This window comes from Corvus hawaiiensis, chromosome 6 (genome assembly GCF_020740725.1).
Source record: "Corvus hawaiiensis isolate bCorHaw1 chromosome 6, bCorHaw1.pri.cur, whole genome shotgun sequence".
Classification (NCBI taxonomy): domain Eukaryota; kingdom Metazoa; phylum Chordata; class Aves; order Passeriformes; family Corvidae; genus Corvus; species Corvus hawaiiensis.
In genome coordinates, this window is record NC_063218.1 from 48,861,562 (window position 1) to 48,876,452 (window position 14,891).

The following is a 14,891-nucleotide window of genomic DNA, read 5'->3' on the forward strand; positions in this document are numbered from 1 at the left end:
GAAGGTGTGATTTATTGCATCCATAAAATGGTAAAGATATTCTAGAATAGTTTGATTTATATAAGCTTATATAACTAGCAGATTTTTTTTTTTTTTTACTGCAGGCAAGGGATTTGGAAATGACAATGTGCAGAAATCTAATGATTAGCCAGTTTTGGCAGGATGGAGGGGCAATATAATGAGAAACACGGTGTAGGATCGTGAAAATATAATTGGTCAGGCACTCTTTTAATTGGTTATAGCTCATTGGGGACTGCATTATTATTGAAGACATCACTGAAGAGACAACTCAGTGTGACTTGGTTTGAGTAATTTAATTTATCTGTGTTTTTTTAGGTTAAAAAGAAGAAATTTAAGTTAGACAAGGACAATGGGCCTTCTTCTCCAGATAGGATGCTGGCTATACCACACATCACTTACGAGCACGTGACAGAGGACAGGAAATCTGAATTCAGTTTTGAACCATTTGAAAATTCTGGTAAGAAACTCCATTATGAAATGCCAGTAACTGTGATGAGTTCTATGATTAGATTTGCACACAGGTCCTTTCTAGTGTCTGTAGGAGAGAAGGACAGAACAAGCTCTTGTCATTCTGAAGTGAGAATACTTTGCTTTTTGCCTTGGGTTGCTGGCTTGTCTGGGTGAGGTTTAACCGTTGCTTTAATGAGCGTGCTTTACTGCAGACAAACTAAATTGTTTCTCATTTCTGCCTTCTGGAAGAGCTAGTGACTCTTAGGCTGGTGCATACATTCCCCAGTTCTGCAACTGATTGAAATTACAGGGATTAGCTGTCAGCTTTTCCATGTGTGATTTACCCAGGATGTGTTACTATTGTGCTTGTATGTGAACCAAAAAGGATTGGTGTGCCTTGGCTGCACCAAACTTAGTCTGCTACATGAAACCATCATGTGCTCATGCCATCTGCTCAGTGGAGTAGGCTGTGAATCAAGTTTTGAAAGCAGAAGTACTTAAGGTAAATGTGGATCCATCTATATTAAATGTCACTGTACAAAATGGTACAGTATGAGGAAAAAGAAGACAGGACATTGATAATCACCTTATGATTAATAGCTTATTTATATTTGCTTTTGCTGTAGTGAACTTCCCATATAACTCTGAATTTACAATGTGGCGTTTTTACAAATGTACTTTTATTGGAAGTTTTTAATGTGTATTGCTCAAATTTTGGCAACGAGAGCAAAGTTTAAGTTGTGTTTTATTGATTATAGATTCTTTAAGTACTTCTGTTTTTTCTCTTCAAAAATTTGGCTGACATGAATAAATTTAATGGGCTTTAAAATAAGACAGCAACATGGACTGGAATTGGGCATATTTTAGTTCAAGCAGAAAGTCTCACCTTCTTTGTGCTTTTCTGGTGTGCTTGTGTTGTATTGTTGTGCATCATTCATGCTCTTCCACTCTTTATTGGCCTCTGCTGAGGAATGGTTGCAAATTGCATCTGGTGGTAGAAATGACATAGCTGCTAAAAGGTGGACAAGTACTGAGCTTAGTTTGTGTCTCAGAATTTGAGTACAGACACCTTTCTTCAAAACAATCAAATGACAGAAAAAATACTTAGAGTTGTAAAGTCCCACCTTTTATCACTAAATTTCTAAGCTGATTAAGGACAACACAATTTGGCTGCAGCCTACTACTGCTTTTCAAAAATCAGCTCTATAGCTTTCAGGAAAAGGATTTTCCTCTAATTTCTTCTGACACTTATCTTTTTTCTTTTTTATCTGTTCTGCTCGCTAAACTGTTACAAGTATACAGGACAAAGAGGAATGTTAAAATTGCTTGGTAAGTTGAGGAAAGTAATTCTATGTATGGCATGCCAGCTTATGACAGTGTAATGTTTGCTGTGCTTTTCATGTGTGTCTAGTGCCATATAATTTCTAAGAAGTCTTTTGCAGCCAAGGAGATCTAAGCAGACAAAAAAATGCACATTCTCACACTTGTAATCACAATTGCACCCAGTCTCATTACAAAGAGGAAAGTGAGCACTCATTTATATAAGTAGATGACCTCTAATGTTTTTTTTATACTTGAGGAAAATTTCTCAGGTGTATATAACCAATAGAAAAAGATAATTTTCTTATTAATAAATTGTAATTCATTCAGTGGTTATCTAAGAATATGATGCAAATTAATTTCTACATAACTACATTAAGATGGAAGAAAGCTTTCAGATTTGGCCCCCCAGTGTTGAGCATTCTGAAGTACATGCGTCTGTTCCTGTAAAAATGTGCTGTAGATGCTTGTGAACAGATGGGGACCCATAAATTAAATAATTTATTTTACTGTTTTGTCTGGATTCTGTGATCACTTAATCAGCCATGCAGTCTTGTGATGTTTCTAATGTGCTTGCTTAGGCGCTTTCTTAACAATTGACTGTTCCCCAAAGACTGTAGGATTAGAGTTAGGTCTGGGCAAAAGACCTCTGTGATTTAGTGAGAGTGCTATGAGCCACCTGTAAGTTTTCTGCTCTGAAGCCACTGCAGACAACAGAGGCTTCTTTCCAGTGATTGAGTGTAAGGATGCTCAGGCTCGGATTAAATTGACTGAAAATGCAAGGTTCAGTTTCACCCTGAACCCACATGGAACACAGGTGTAATTAAAGTGTTAAAACAACAAACCCAAACTGAATCTCCTTGACTCCCCCTGATCAATCCTTGATTTTCCCAGTTTCCACAACTCCAAGAGGTGCACCTCTGTTGGGGATGGACGTGGTGGAACAAGATCAGGAGAGCAGCAAGAGCCACCAAACAAATCACCTGTTTTATGTGAACAAGAAATTCCTTGATCTTGGGGAAATATCAGAGGAGCTTTACCAGCCATCATAGATTTAGTTTCTATTTCCCAGCCAGGCAGCCTGAGCTCGGTGGACCTGAGAGGTTACCTAACACTGTTCTCACAGCAGCTCAAAGAAAGAGGAGAGAGGGTTGTTTTACATGCTGTGTGAAAGATTACCTACACAGAAAACCGGAGCTGCCAAGTCAAAAGCTCAGAAGCAGGAAACTAGAAAGTACAAAGATAAAGGATATTCATTCAACTTTAATTTGGCCTTCAGAAAGGCTCTAGTAACATATCCATATGCTGCTTTCCCACATTCGGTAAATTTTTGGGCTGCCCACTTATATTTCAGTCTTCACACTCCTGGATCCCTTATCTGGCTTCCCTGCCAGTATCTTTGTGCAACCAGAGATTTCCAGCTTTGTCTCATTCCTTTCTTTCTCCTGGCATCATCAGTTCAGCAAAAACCCAGGAGCCGTGGCCTATCCTGGCTACTGTAAAAATTAACCCTGTCCTGGCTGGAACCAGGACATGTGCGTAGCACTGAGAGAACACTTGCAAAATGAGGGTATTTTCCTGATTTTTTTACTCCAATACATTTTTATTTTATGAGTTTTTCTCATTGCATAAAAGTAAGGCACTGCTTCTGAAAAATATCACTGTCCAAATGTGTGAATTCACAGGCAGTTCTTGATGAAATAGTTATTAATAGCATAATGCTATTCAAAAGAACTAAACATAATGTAAAGACTGTTTTGCTGAGACTATTTCTTATCACTGACTCCTCTTGCTTGCCTGAAACGTTTCCCCAAGAAATTCAGCTTGAGGCAGGCACTTGGTTTAAATGATCGAAGTGGGCAGCTTCAGAAACGTTTTATGGGGTGTGTTTGGAAGCTTCAAACGTGGGTGTCAGAGCTGCCCTGTCCAGCTGAAAGCACTGGAATCTGACCAGGAGAGAGCTGCTCTGTGAACAGTGTGAACGAGAGCAAGAGAAGTCTGACCCGTGGGAGCTTGGACACCTAGGGAAAGTCTGGAGGAAAGGGGCAAACAGAGACTGGCCTGTAGGGAGGAAAGTCTTGCAGCAATTGACAGTGCCATGAAGAATGGGCTTGGAGAAGCAGGGATGCCTCCCCAGTGCTGACTGAACATTCTGCCAGCACGGAACGCACTCTAGTACAGTTTCATACAGACCATTTTCCACAGTATTTTTAACTTTGTGTCAGGTAGAACATAACTAAATTTTAGGTATGTCTGCATCTCCTCAGCTGTCTGTCTGGAGCTTCTTTCTCTTTTTTTTTTTTTTATTTTTCTTTTGGGTTTTTTTTTTCGCCTCTCCTATCTCTGTTTCATGTGCATCTTCACTCTGACTCAGATTGTCAGCGCTCCTGGCCATCCTTTTCCGCAGACCAGCAGTCTTCCAGCGCTCCTTCCTCTCCAGGTAAAGCTCATAATATTTCATTGTTCCATCATGTTTCATCACCTTTGTTAGTTACTAAATCTTTGCAATGCTCTGTCTGGAGTTGTCTGCTGTGGCACAAAACAATTATAGAGCTGGTTTCAAAAAAGAGCATAGGTGCTTTGGTAAAATTTTGAGTTTGGAAGTTGTTCAGGTTGTAAATTGCAGATGTTTAAATAAAATAAAAAGAGATTTTCTGAGAAATACCGGAGGTGTTTTCTAAATGCAAAAATTAAAACTCAGATTTTTCCATGAAAGGAATACTTTAAAGTGCTTACAAAAGAGGAAGTGTAACTATTTTCTGTCTTTCTAGCCAAGTAGTCCACTATCAGAAAAACATCTACATAAATGTTATATGGTATATAAAATTGTTGTCTTGGTAATACAGAAAAAAATCAGCAATTTCTTGTTATTTTCTTTATAATCCTTGATTGAAAAATCATGGAATTGTAGAATGGTTTGTTTTGGAAAGGACCTTTAAAAGCTTCTAATCCTGCAATGAGCAGGGATGTCTTGAACCCCAGAGGAGCAGAGCCCCACCCAACCCTGAGTGTTTCCAGAAAGTTCAGAACTTCTGTTTTAAAGCAGGGGTTCTCATTTCGTGGGGAGGGTATTTTGTGCCATTTCAAAGTAGTATAGTACTTGGTCAGCATTATCAGTTGAATAGTTGTGCCTGTTACCATAGTTGTGCTGCTACCCATAAAAAATAGAGAAAATAAAGCTGAGGATCCCCTGAATGATAGCAAACATTTCTTGATATACCTGTTTCCTGTTTCTTTTCACTCATTATTATACATTGAAAATTAATATCTAAAGCTTTCTCTTTTTTTTCTCTTTAACCTTCATATTTAGAAATGTTGTGTCTTTTTTTAATATTTTTTTTAACACTACTTTGTAAGAAAGACTTGGCCAAAGTTTAATGGCTATGAATTTATTTTTTTAAGTAAAAAAAATGAGCTCCCTGGTGTTCTGCTTGAGCCCTGTTTCAAGGCACTTTGAGGCAGAGAAGCTCTCATTAAGGCCATGCTCTTTTCTTAGTTATGATCTCAGAAATTTCTAAAACAGAGGGAAGGATATACCATTTTTGCCTCATACTTGATCAAATACTAATCAGCCCCTCATCTCTGTGTGCTCAGGTAAGAGTTCTTTCAAATAGGCTGAGGCCCAGTCTTGACTTCTGGTTCTTTTTTCGTTGTGCCAGTCCTCCTTTCCCCTCCCACGAAGCTGAAAAGCAATAGCTGTGACTGATCCAAGAATCACTGTTTCTGCAGATCCACTTGTGTATAGTGTGAACTGTGTCTCTCATGAGCACAATTTAGTCAGTGTTCAGCAAACACTTTGCAGGGCTTTAGGTTCAGCAGTTTTTATCACTTGCTATCAGGAAGACAAAAACATGTGAGTCCTTATTTGCTAGAAACTGGGAAAGTTTCATTTATGTCTTGTAGAAATGAAAACAGTGAAAATTAATTTAGTGAAAGCCCAAAGAAGTCTGTTTGAAAGACATTTCACTGCACATCTCTATCTGGAATTACTTTACTTGTTTCACAGCCACTCTTCTGAATGATGGCTACAGCAAAGTGACTAATAGTATGATACTATAATATTTGTATGATACTAAAACCAAAAATAGAAGCTAATGCCTGCTAAAACTTACTACAAAATTTTCATTTTTTCATTTTAAGTGCTGCAAGTGGCTTCTGTTTGTAATAAATGTATCTCCTAGCAGTTGTCTTATTTATCTCTCTATTTATTTATTTATTTAAAATGGTAATTTCAGAGGTCATCCTTTCCTGTTACAACTTCTGGACTACAGAGACTTTCCTTTTGTAGTTTTGGACAGCCATGTGCTTAATGATGAAATACTACTTTTTCTTATGATTGGCTTTTTTTTTTTTTAATTCAAATCCGTTTCTGCCATATGAAAATATCTAATTACCTGAGTAGAATGGTTGCATTAAAAGGAAATAATTGTTTCCAGGTATCCCCACTTCTATTTGCAGAAAATATCGGCTACATTTAAGTAGTATATTTAATCTATTTCTGCTGTATTCCTTTAGGTTTTGTGTGGCATTCTGGCAGGGCGTTATTTACTGCTATATTATAAAGTATTTTATTTCATATAATAGATTTTTCATAAATTGCTACGTTATAATTATTTTATTGAATATTCCTGCTGGTTGGACAGACAGAGGTTTCTATGGAGTTGTCACAATTACCTGTGATTTATATGGAATGTTACCAAGTTTTATTTTCTTTAAATTTATTTACAGTCATGTAAACCACACCAGTGGTTTTATTTATATGCAAATGTTGCGGCTTCTCTAACAAATTTTAGGTTCGTGTTGGAAAAAACACTGAAAGTTAGTATCTGACAGGACTTCACAGCCTGAGTTTAAAAATTAAAACTGTAACACTCCCTAATTCCTTGGATTCATCAAAGTGATGATATGCAAGTAACTTTGCTAGTAAAACTTTAATTGTCAGAAGTTTTGTGAATCAACCTTCCCAGAAAGGACCTCATCTTGGATGAACTGGAGATCTTGCCACCTGTCCTGTGTCTGAGCCCAAGGATGAGGTGGCCTCGTGCCTTAGTGTGAGAGGGAACCATCAAACTGTGTCAGACAGTGTGACAGGAGCTAACTGCTCACCAGGAAAATGCCTGGGCTCCCATTTAGAGCTGGGGCTTGTTTCTTGATCTTGGTGACAGCAATTACACCTCAGAATCTGTTATTATGAACTGAAGCATGAAGTAGAGATGATTTAAAAAGGAGCTGTTCTTGTCACTGAGTTGCACTCATGTACTATTGCTGTAGAGCAGTGGTCCATTCACAACGGAATTGTTGCAGTACAAGAAATTTAATAATGCATGAAGCTCTCTGTCATATAGATTCTGAACATTCTAGTGTATCAGGAGTACGAACAAAAAAAAGAACAACATACTGGTTTTAAATCTTCACCAGAAGTTGAAATGCTTTGGGCAGAAGAAGAGTTAAAATTTTGCTTTTCTTGAAGTCTGCAGTACGTGCAATTTTGGTAGCAATTTTTATTTTCAATATTCTTTTGAAATACACAGTATTTCAGGGGTCCAGATGAGCAGCAGTCAAATGCTATTGCTTGAACTGCTCTCTGCATGTTTTTTTCCCAGTCAAAAAGAGCCCGGCGTTTCTAGACGTGAACACAGGACCCTTCATCAGGACCAGCAGCTTTGCCGATGAGCTTGACCTGGAGGGTGAGACACTGCTGACCCCAATAACTCACATCTCACAGTAAGTCCAGGCTGTTGACCTGTGCATTTGTTGACTTAGACAAGAGAAGGCAGTTCAGGTGGGAGGAGCTGATAGGGCTCAAATATCTCAGATATTTGCGTCAAACGCTTTTCACCTTGAGGTTGCTGTATCCTGTTTGAGTGCCAGTAAATCTTCGTGCTGACCTAAAGGCAAGTTCACTTGGCTGGGACACAAGGCTTTAGTTTTTAGCTCACATCTCTGGGCAGCTGGTGGCTGATAGCTTCAAGATTTTTACGTGGAGAGACAGTGTGTGGGAGTACTTGCCTGGTGAGAGTTCCATCACTCCCTCCAACATTTTCCAGTGGAATAGCTGCAAAGTGCAAATTTTAAATGATACTTGGGTCTCTCCATTTCAGCAGCACCTTCTCTAATGGTCAAATTATGTTCTACATTGGAAGAAAAGTTCTGTTTGATCATTATTATTGCTTTGTTGTATATTAAAAAAATTACCTGAAATAGGCCTGAAGGTTTGTGAGGGTTTGTTTTTTTTTTTTGGTATTTTGCCTTCTGACAGGTTTTCCACTTGTCTTTTATGCTAAAATGTTATCTTCAGGTTCTCAGGTTATTCTAAAAAAAATGAGAGTTGCAGCAGATTTTTCTTTAAATGCCTTTAAAAACAAATCTTCCGTCATTGTTTAATTCAAAATCCTGAAAAATGTTTGTTATTTGCCATAGTAGATGTGTGCCAGTATATCCTCTAGCAGAGGAATGAAACAATTTAATCTCCTCTAAAAACCTGAGGATTTCTGCAGTGAAACCACAGATAAAAATTCTTGGCATGCTTGTATTTCTGAGGTATAAAACATGCAGAAATGCCTGCTGCCAATTTCCAGGCCTTCCTCCTATACAATATAATTTGCAGAGAAGCACAAACATTCTTTTTAGAGCCGTTTTGGAAGGGCATTTATTGAAGAAAAAAAAAAAAAAAAGGTTTGTGTGGAGTCTTCCCTCCTCCCAAACAAAGGTATTTACATTTTCATCTGGTTCACCAACGTGTACGTCTGTCTGTAGGCAGAGGATTTAGGAGACTTGTATCCTGGAAGATTTCTTAGTGGAACAAGCAGGAGGAGGAAGTAATGAATTTCCTCAAGCCTTAGAAAAGAACAATGGAGCAACAAAACCAGATCTAGATGTTTTCTCTATGTAGCTTTTTAAAAAAACTTTATTTTGCCTCAACATTGCAAGGTTTTGTTTGTTTGTTTGTTTTTTAATAAGCTTGGGTGCTAAGTGTTTCCATTATTCTTTCTGGGTTCGGGAATTGTTTAGTTATTTGTTATTGATACATTTCACAAGTTACTCTATTATCTCTTAGTCCAATTTGTGTAGCAACTGAGATTTTTTTTTTTTCTATTAACTATTTGTGGGAGACCTTAGAATATAAGTAGTGTGTTTCAGATGAAGACCTTTACCAAATGAACACTCTAGGCTTTTAGTAACTTATATAGTTCTCTTTTACTCCCTTAATTTTTGGTTGTAACCTTGTTGAAATTTCCCTGGATTGCTCTAAGTCATGAGTGATGGGGTGGTACAAAATGTGTCCCCCGTGGCTTGAACTGAGTCTCTGCTAGGGTGGAAGAAAATGGAATTCATTGGTTCTTTTAAGACTTTAGGTTTAGATTCAAAACTGAGTAAATTGGATTAAATGTAAAACTGGATAAAATATTAATTTAAATGTATGTCTTTGAAACATGGGTACCCAAATGTACATCCTGAGAACTGTTCACTTGGAAGTGCATTTACTTTGTATGCAGTTAATTAAAAGGCCTTAAACAGTGTCAGATCAGCCTATAGATATAAGGCTTTGGCAAAAAGTTAGTGAAAATACTGTGTTTTGTGATGTCAGTTGGATTATCGATATTCCTGGATGCTGAAGACCAGTACATTTCCCTGAGTTATTCAGACAAATGCTTCATTTCAAAGTCCTAGGGAACAAATATTTATGAGCTAGTTACAGATGTTACTGGGGCTTGCCTGTTACACATGTGGGCATAGAATTTAGGGTCAAATTTAGGATTGCACTTCAGATAACAGCTCTGTGTGCAAAGCCACATAATAAGTTTCTGTTTAATAAGCGGCTGCTCATTTCAGGGCCATGTCTGTATGTGTTTTTAATTCAGGCTTGAAAGTTATGCTGTGCCTGAGAAAACCTAAGATGAATTAGTTTGTTCTGATGTGCCCAGTTGTGAAGCATTTTATTTCCTTAAAGCCATCACATATAAAAAATATGATCACTCCAGATTTCTTGATGAGGAAATAAGCAACCATGCAAAGTCTAAACCCAAGTACTTAAAAAAATTATAGCACCAGCTATATATAGTGTAGACTAGTCAAATTAAGTGCGAATATATCTAGTTTCAGGTCTTAAAAGCAGTACATACTCTATCAGAGAAACAGAAACATGAAGACGTTTTCAGAATTGGAAGCATAATGGAAAACACTTGACCTGAGGATGCATGGATTTGGGATTCGTGGAACTATTTCCTGGCCAGTTATATATTTGTTGCAACACGTGCATTAACTTATCCATCAGAAAGGTGACTCCAGAATAAACACTAATTTTTGGAAGTCATGAATACATGAGTAAATTTTACACAGTTAAGTTGAGACATACAACTAGAAAGTGGCTTTTATTTGACAGTATGAGAAATACTTCCTTTTGACAGATAGTACAAATATGCCAAAAGAGTGGGGTACCTGCTGTGGTACTGAAAAGCAAACACTTGGCATCCTTGCAGTTTAAAAACCAGTGAGGCTGTTCTTTTACCTCACTTGTCCTGGAAAGTAAATGACAACTTTCAACCCTTGTGATAAAGGGCTTAAGGCTTCTAGGCCTAAAGTCTCAGAGTCCTGCTTGTTTATGCAAAAATTTGTTCTCTTTCGGTAAATGTAGGTGCATATTCTCACTTAGTTTAATAGGACTGGTTCTATCTCCAATAATAAAAATGCAGCTGTGAGGGTTTTTTTGTGGACATATGTCTGACTCTATTTAAAATCTATAAATGATGAAATAAATGTTGTATTTAATGTAGCCCTACTTCTGTGGAGTTGCTAATGGGAAATCTTTCATTAAGAAAGATTACTGTATCAGTTGACCACTATCAGCACCCCTTTGAGGAAACAAAAATAATAATTAAAGGACATTAAGGCCTGATGTTCAAACAGGACAACCTGTAAAATGATCTGTAACGGTTTAAAGAATGCAGTATGCAGTGTGTTGTTTGTGATAGAACTTGTCCCTTCAGTTTAATGCTTGCTGTGGTCTGTTGTGTTGTAAAAGTGAAATAGAAAACTGGACTGCAGCAATACCACTCCTTTCCTCTGGACTTCTCACTGGTTTATTTCTCGCTAATCTGTGTGTTCCCAGATTGTCTCCTGTTCCCTGTTTCACTGTGTTGGCTCTTTTGTTTTATTTGCATTTTAAAGCAGTGGAAAATCGATGCTACTTGTGGCTGAGCCTCAGTTACCAAGAGGCTCTTGCCCTCTGTTTGTGTAATTGCTTAATTTCAGCATTAGTATGGATCTAGCTGACTGCATGTATTTCTGGGTATAAGCACCAGCTAACATGGCATACTTGTGATCCTGTTATTGTCTGTAGCAAAATAACAATAATTCTTGATATCTTAATGACTCTTCCCCAGATGTTTCATGTACCTCATAACTGGGGTGATGAAAATGCATTTAACTAGTTAAGCATTGGGTTTGTCTATATACATATAGAATAATTGCTTTCCTGCAGTGACATACTGATGTGCTCTTAGATTTTATACAGTGAGCTTATGCTTAAAGAAAAGCTTTGCATTAAAAACGAAAAGCAGTTCCCTTTGTTATTAAGTGTATTTCCATACTGAAAAAATTCTATGTCATGACATCAGCTTCATTTTCACTACTCTCTCCATCAACATCTTGAATGTGGAACAGAGCCTTTTAGAGATTGTATTAGGAGTAAGAGGGGTAGACTCCAGTGGTGGAGGTGTTTTTAAAAATAAACCCTTGTTAAACAGCATAATAGATGTAATAATTAAGCAAGCATATTAAGGGCTTTTTAATAATTTCCAGATCAAGAGGACATGATAACAGTTGGATGTTTCTGAATGGTTGAAATGGATGCTTTTGATCACTTTGAAATATTTGAAATAAAGTGTGCTTGTAAACACTGAGTGCAGTGTCCATGGTGCTGCAGTTACCACTGGCTTTTGTAGGAAATGGTGTTTCCTTTGTCTTTACTTTCATATTTTTACGAAGTGTTCTGTGTTTTAATTACCAGTATATAGTTTGTTGGCAAGAGATACAAGCACATTGCCTAGAACAAACAGTGCTGTGTTTGTCTTACAACTGTCTATTTTCTTTTGGATTATCAGTGAGTGGAATCCCTATTTGCTTTGATTTGCTAGCTCATATTGTAAAAGAGTCCTGCTTTTATCTTCTTCTATACCAAAATGATCCTCTGAAGTCTGAGCAAATATTTCAGTTTTGCTCTCAAATGGGCCAGATGGAAGAGCTGACTTCTGCTGTCACAAGAATTCCCTCTGAAATGCTGTTAACAACACTTAAACCATGACTTCCATGGGGTCCATTTTATCATTAATGACAGAGCACGTTAGAAGAACAGCAGTGATAGCAGCTATGTAAGAACATGCTTGAGTTAAGACCAGAGCTTAATGTTCAATCATTGCTGGTTACTGTCACGTGCCATTATTCCAGTCATTTACTTGACTTGCAACAGGAAAGGCTTCAGTGCTTGCTGTACACTGGGCAGCATCCTCTTTCATTCAGCATATTTCAGTGTGTCATCAAGCTCCCTTAGGAATTCTGCTTACAGTCTGCTGATTTAATTGTTTACTGAAAAGGAAAGGACTGTTTCCCTCAGTTATTCCCTTTGGCATGGAATAGCATTATTAAATCCTCTGGTTTTGTTACAAATTTATAATAAACTTGGCCATAGAAATTGACCTAGAACTCTGGATGTATCAGGAATCTGATTGTTTCATCTATTCAGCTGCAGGGAGACACTTAAGGATATGAGATGTCCCTAAATCTGGTTTAACAAGAAGTCAGAAAAGTTCCTTTTTCAGCCAAAGACTCCAGAATCATTGTAAATCAAGCCACTCTAATGATTTCAGTGTCATGATCGCATTCTGATTTCTTGTTGCTGGGTGTATGGGAGAGCAAAAGAGCTGTGGCAGTCCAGCCCTAAAAATGGCTAACCCCTTGTATGAGCAGTGATGAATGCAGTATAGTCATCAGGGAGGACTCAAAGCATCTCTGATGTGAGAAATTATTAGTCTGCTGTTAGTCCCAGTTGTAGAGGGCTGCAGAGCTTGTCCTGCAACTCAAGAGCTGGGGTAGCTGCAGTAAGAGCAGGACATCAGCAAACTTCTCTCTTAAATGTTGAAAGGCAAATGGATATTTTAGTGTGTTCATCGTGGTTTATAAGAACTTTATTTCTGGCTTATGAATATTGATGCTATCTAGGGGTACTGCCAAAATTAGCTATGGCATATCCACTGCAGCAACGAGCTAATAGCTTGGATGTGTGGATTAAAAATCCCTATAAACTCTTCCCTGCACATGGAAAGTACCGTAGCAACTGCTGTGCTGAGACAAATGTGACATTGCCAGGTGCTGTTGCATCTGGATATATTTATTCTGCCATCCTATGGCTCACCTGGAAGCCCTTTGAGCTGGGGACTGTTCGTGTTCGTATGATACCGAATCGGTGGGATCCCAGCACACACAGTGTTCCTGTGTTCTGCATGCAATGTCCACAGCAGAGCTGGCCAAAGTGGACTGACTGTCTTCGTAGTACAGGCAGTTGTGTACAATATTTATTTTTATCTGTGGATTAACCTGAGATGTTCTGAAGACTTGGGCAGTTCTTCATGGTGTCTTATTTCACCCTCAACGCTGTAGTAACTGAGCAGCTTCTGACAGTGCAGTGAGTGGTGTGGCGAACATCTGTCCCATGTGGTTACTTGCCTCTTTTATCTCAGGGAGAAGTTCTTGTGTACTGTGGTGGGTGGTTGCTTTTTTCATAGATTAGATAGAGTGTGCAGTTTATGTCTATAGCTCTGAAGACCAGAAGGGATAATTAGATTCCCTTTGATCCTGTAAAAGGCTGTAGTGCTCCATCAAGCTGCAGCATTACTGTGCTCTGTTCTTAATATGAGCAAAATCACAATCAAAGGATTGTATCAAAGAATTAACAAGATGAAAAAAATCAGGCAGGAACCTAGAGTTTGCAATTTCACATTTCCTCTTTTTATTATGTTAACTTTCTATCTATTTTTTTTTATTGAAGAGGGGAGTGCTGTCATATACTGGTGCTGCTATTTGGCAGAAGTCAGTACTGGACAAATACCTTCTGTGTTAGAGGTTGCAAACCTGCATGAAATAATACTCTCATGCTCTTTTCTCCCTTGCTGCAAATTGTCACTGATGTACTCAAGTGCAGTGCAAAATTACTGTTTGGCTATTTTATGATACTGACATGGTATAAAAGTAATGTGTTGACTTTTTCTGGTGTACAAAACGTCTAGGCAGAAGCTAAGATAGCTGAGCTATTTCTTTTGTGTTGCAGATGAACGTTGCATTCCTTGGTCTCCAAGTGCTGGTTTACATCTTGATTGATGTTAAGTAATTAAACCAGACTCCAGCTGCTTAGTGATTCAGAAGTACAGGGCTCCTATGTTGTAAAAACAACAAGCAACTCCCCACTTACTAACTTTTATCATTGTTTACTTTGGGCATCATGCAGAATGATAAGTGTAAAACCTTTCTTTTCTTTTAAATTTTATTGGATGGGAGAGACAATTAAAATATCCCACTTTTTTCTATTACTAAAGAAGGTTAAATTTATCATCATCTTGAGTTAATTCCAGAATTAAAATTGAAGGCATAAATAAATATTTTCTGTTATGAGGATGGAGAATGGCTTTACTTTTTGTTTAGATATGTTGGATACACCAAAAGAAGTTAAAAACTTGATTAATTTATAATATGTGCACTTTTGTTGGGAGTTATTTTATCCAATAAACAGGATATGCTTAATTCTTTTTAGTGTTTAGGTTATGCAGAAAGTAATAGTTTTTTACTAATAGGGTAACAAAGTTACAAAGTTGTGAAATTTAGTATTTGTAAGTACCATTTAGATTGGAATACTCCAAAATCTATGGGCAGCACTATGCCCACAGATGCTGCAGAGATTGTGCTAAATCTGTGTAGCAAACACACCTGGATTCAACATCACGGCTTTCCAGCAGGAGTCAGCCTGGTATCAGCATGAGGTTTTAGGAATGCCTGTCAAGGTCAGTGTGTGCCAGCCAAGAGGCATAGCTGACCACTGAGTTTTATTCCAT

The 14,891-nt window shown here is 37.8% G+C and overlaps 1 protein-coding gene across 3 annotated transcripts in view; it reads left to right on the top strand.

Moving 5' to 3' along the window:
• KCNQ1 (potassium voltage-gated channel subfamily Q member 1) overlaps positions 1–14,891 on the top strand; it is a 338,669-nt gene that overhangs the window by 97,593 nt on the left and 226,185 nt on the right. For 2 of the 3 annotated variants that reach the window (XM_048308026.1, XM_048308027.1), the window contains exons 10-13: positions 337–478; positions 1,774–1,800; positions 4,166–4,231; positions 7,395–7,515. In XM_048308026.1, coding sequence (XP_048163983.1) covers positions 337–478; positions 1,774–1,800; positions 4,166–4,231; positions 7,395–7,515 — 356 coding nt within the window. The remainder of the gene's footprint in view (positions 1–336; positions 479–1,773; positions 1,801–4,165; positions 4,232–7,394; positions 7,516–14,891) is intronic. The other variant, XM_048308028.1, reaches the window with a different exon arrangement.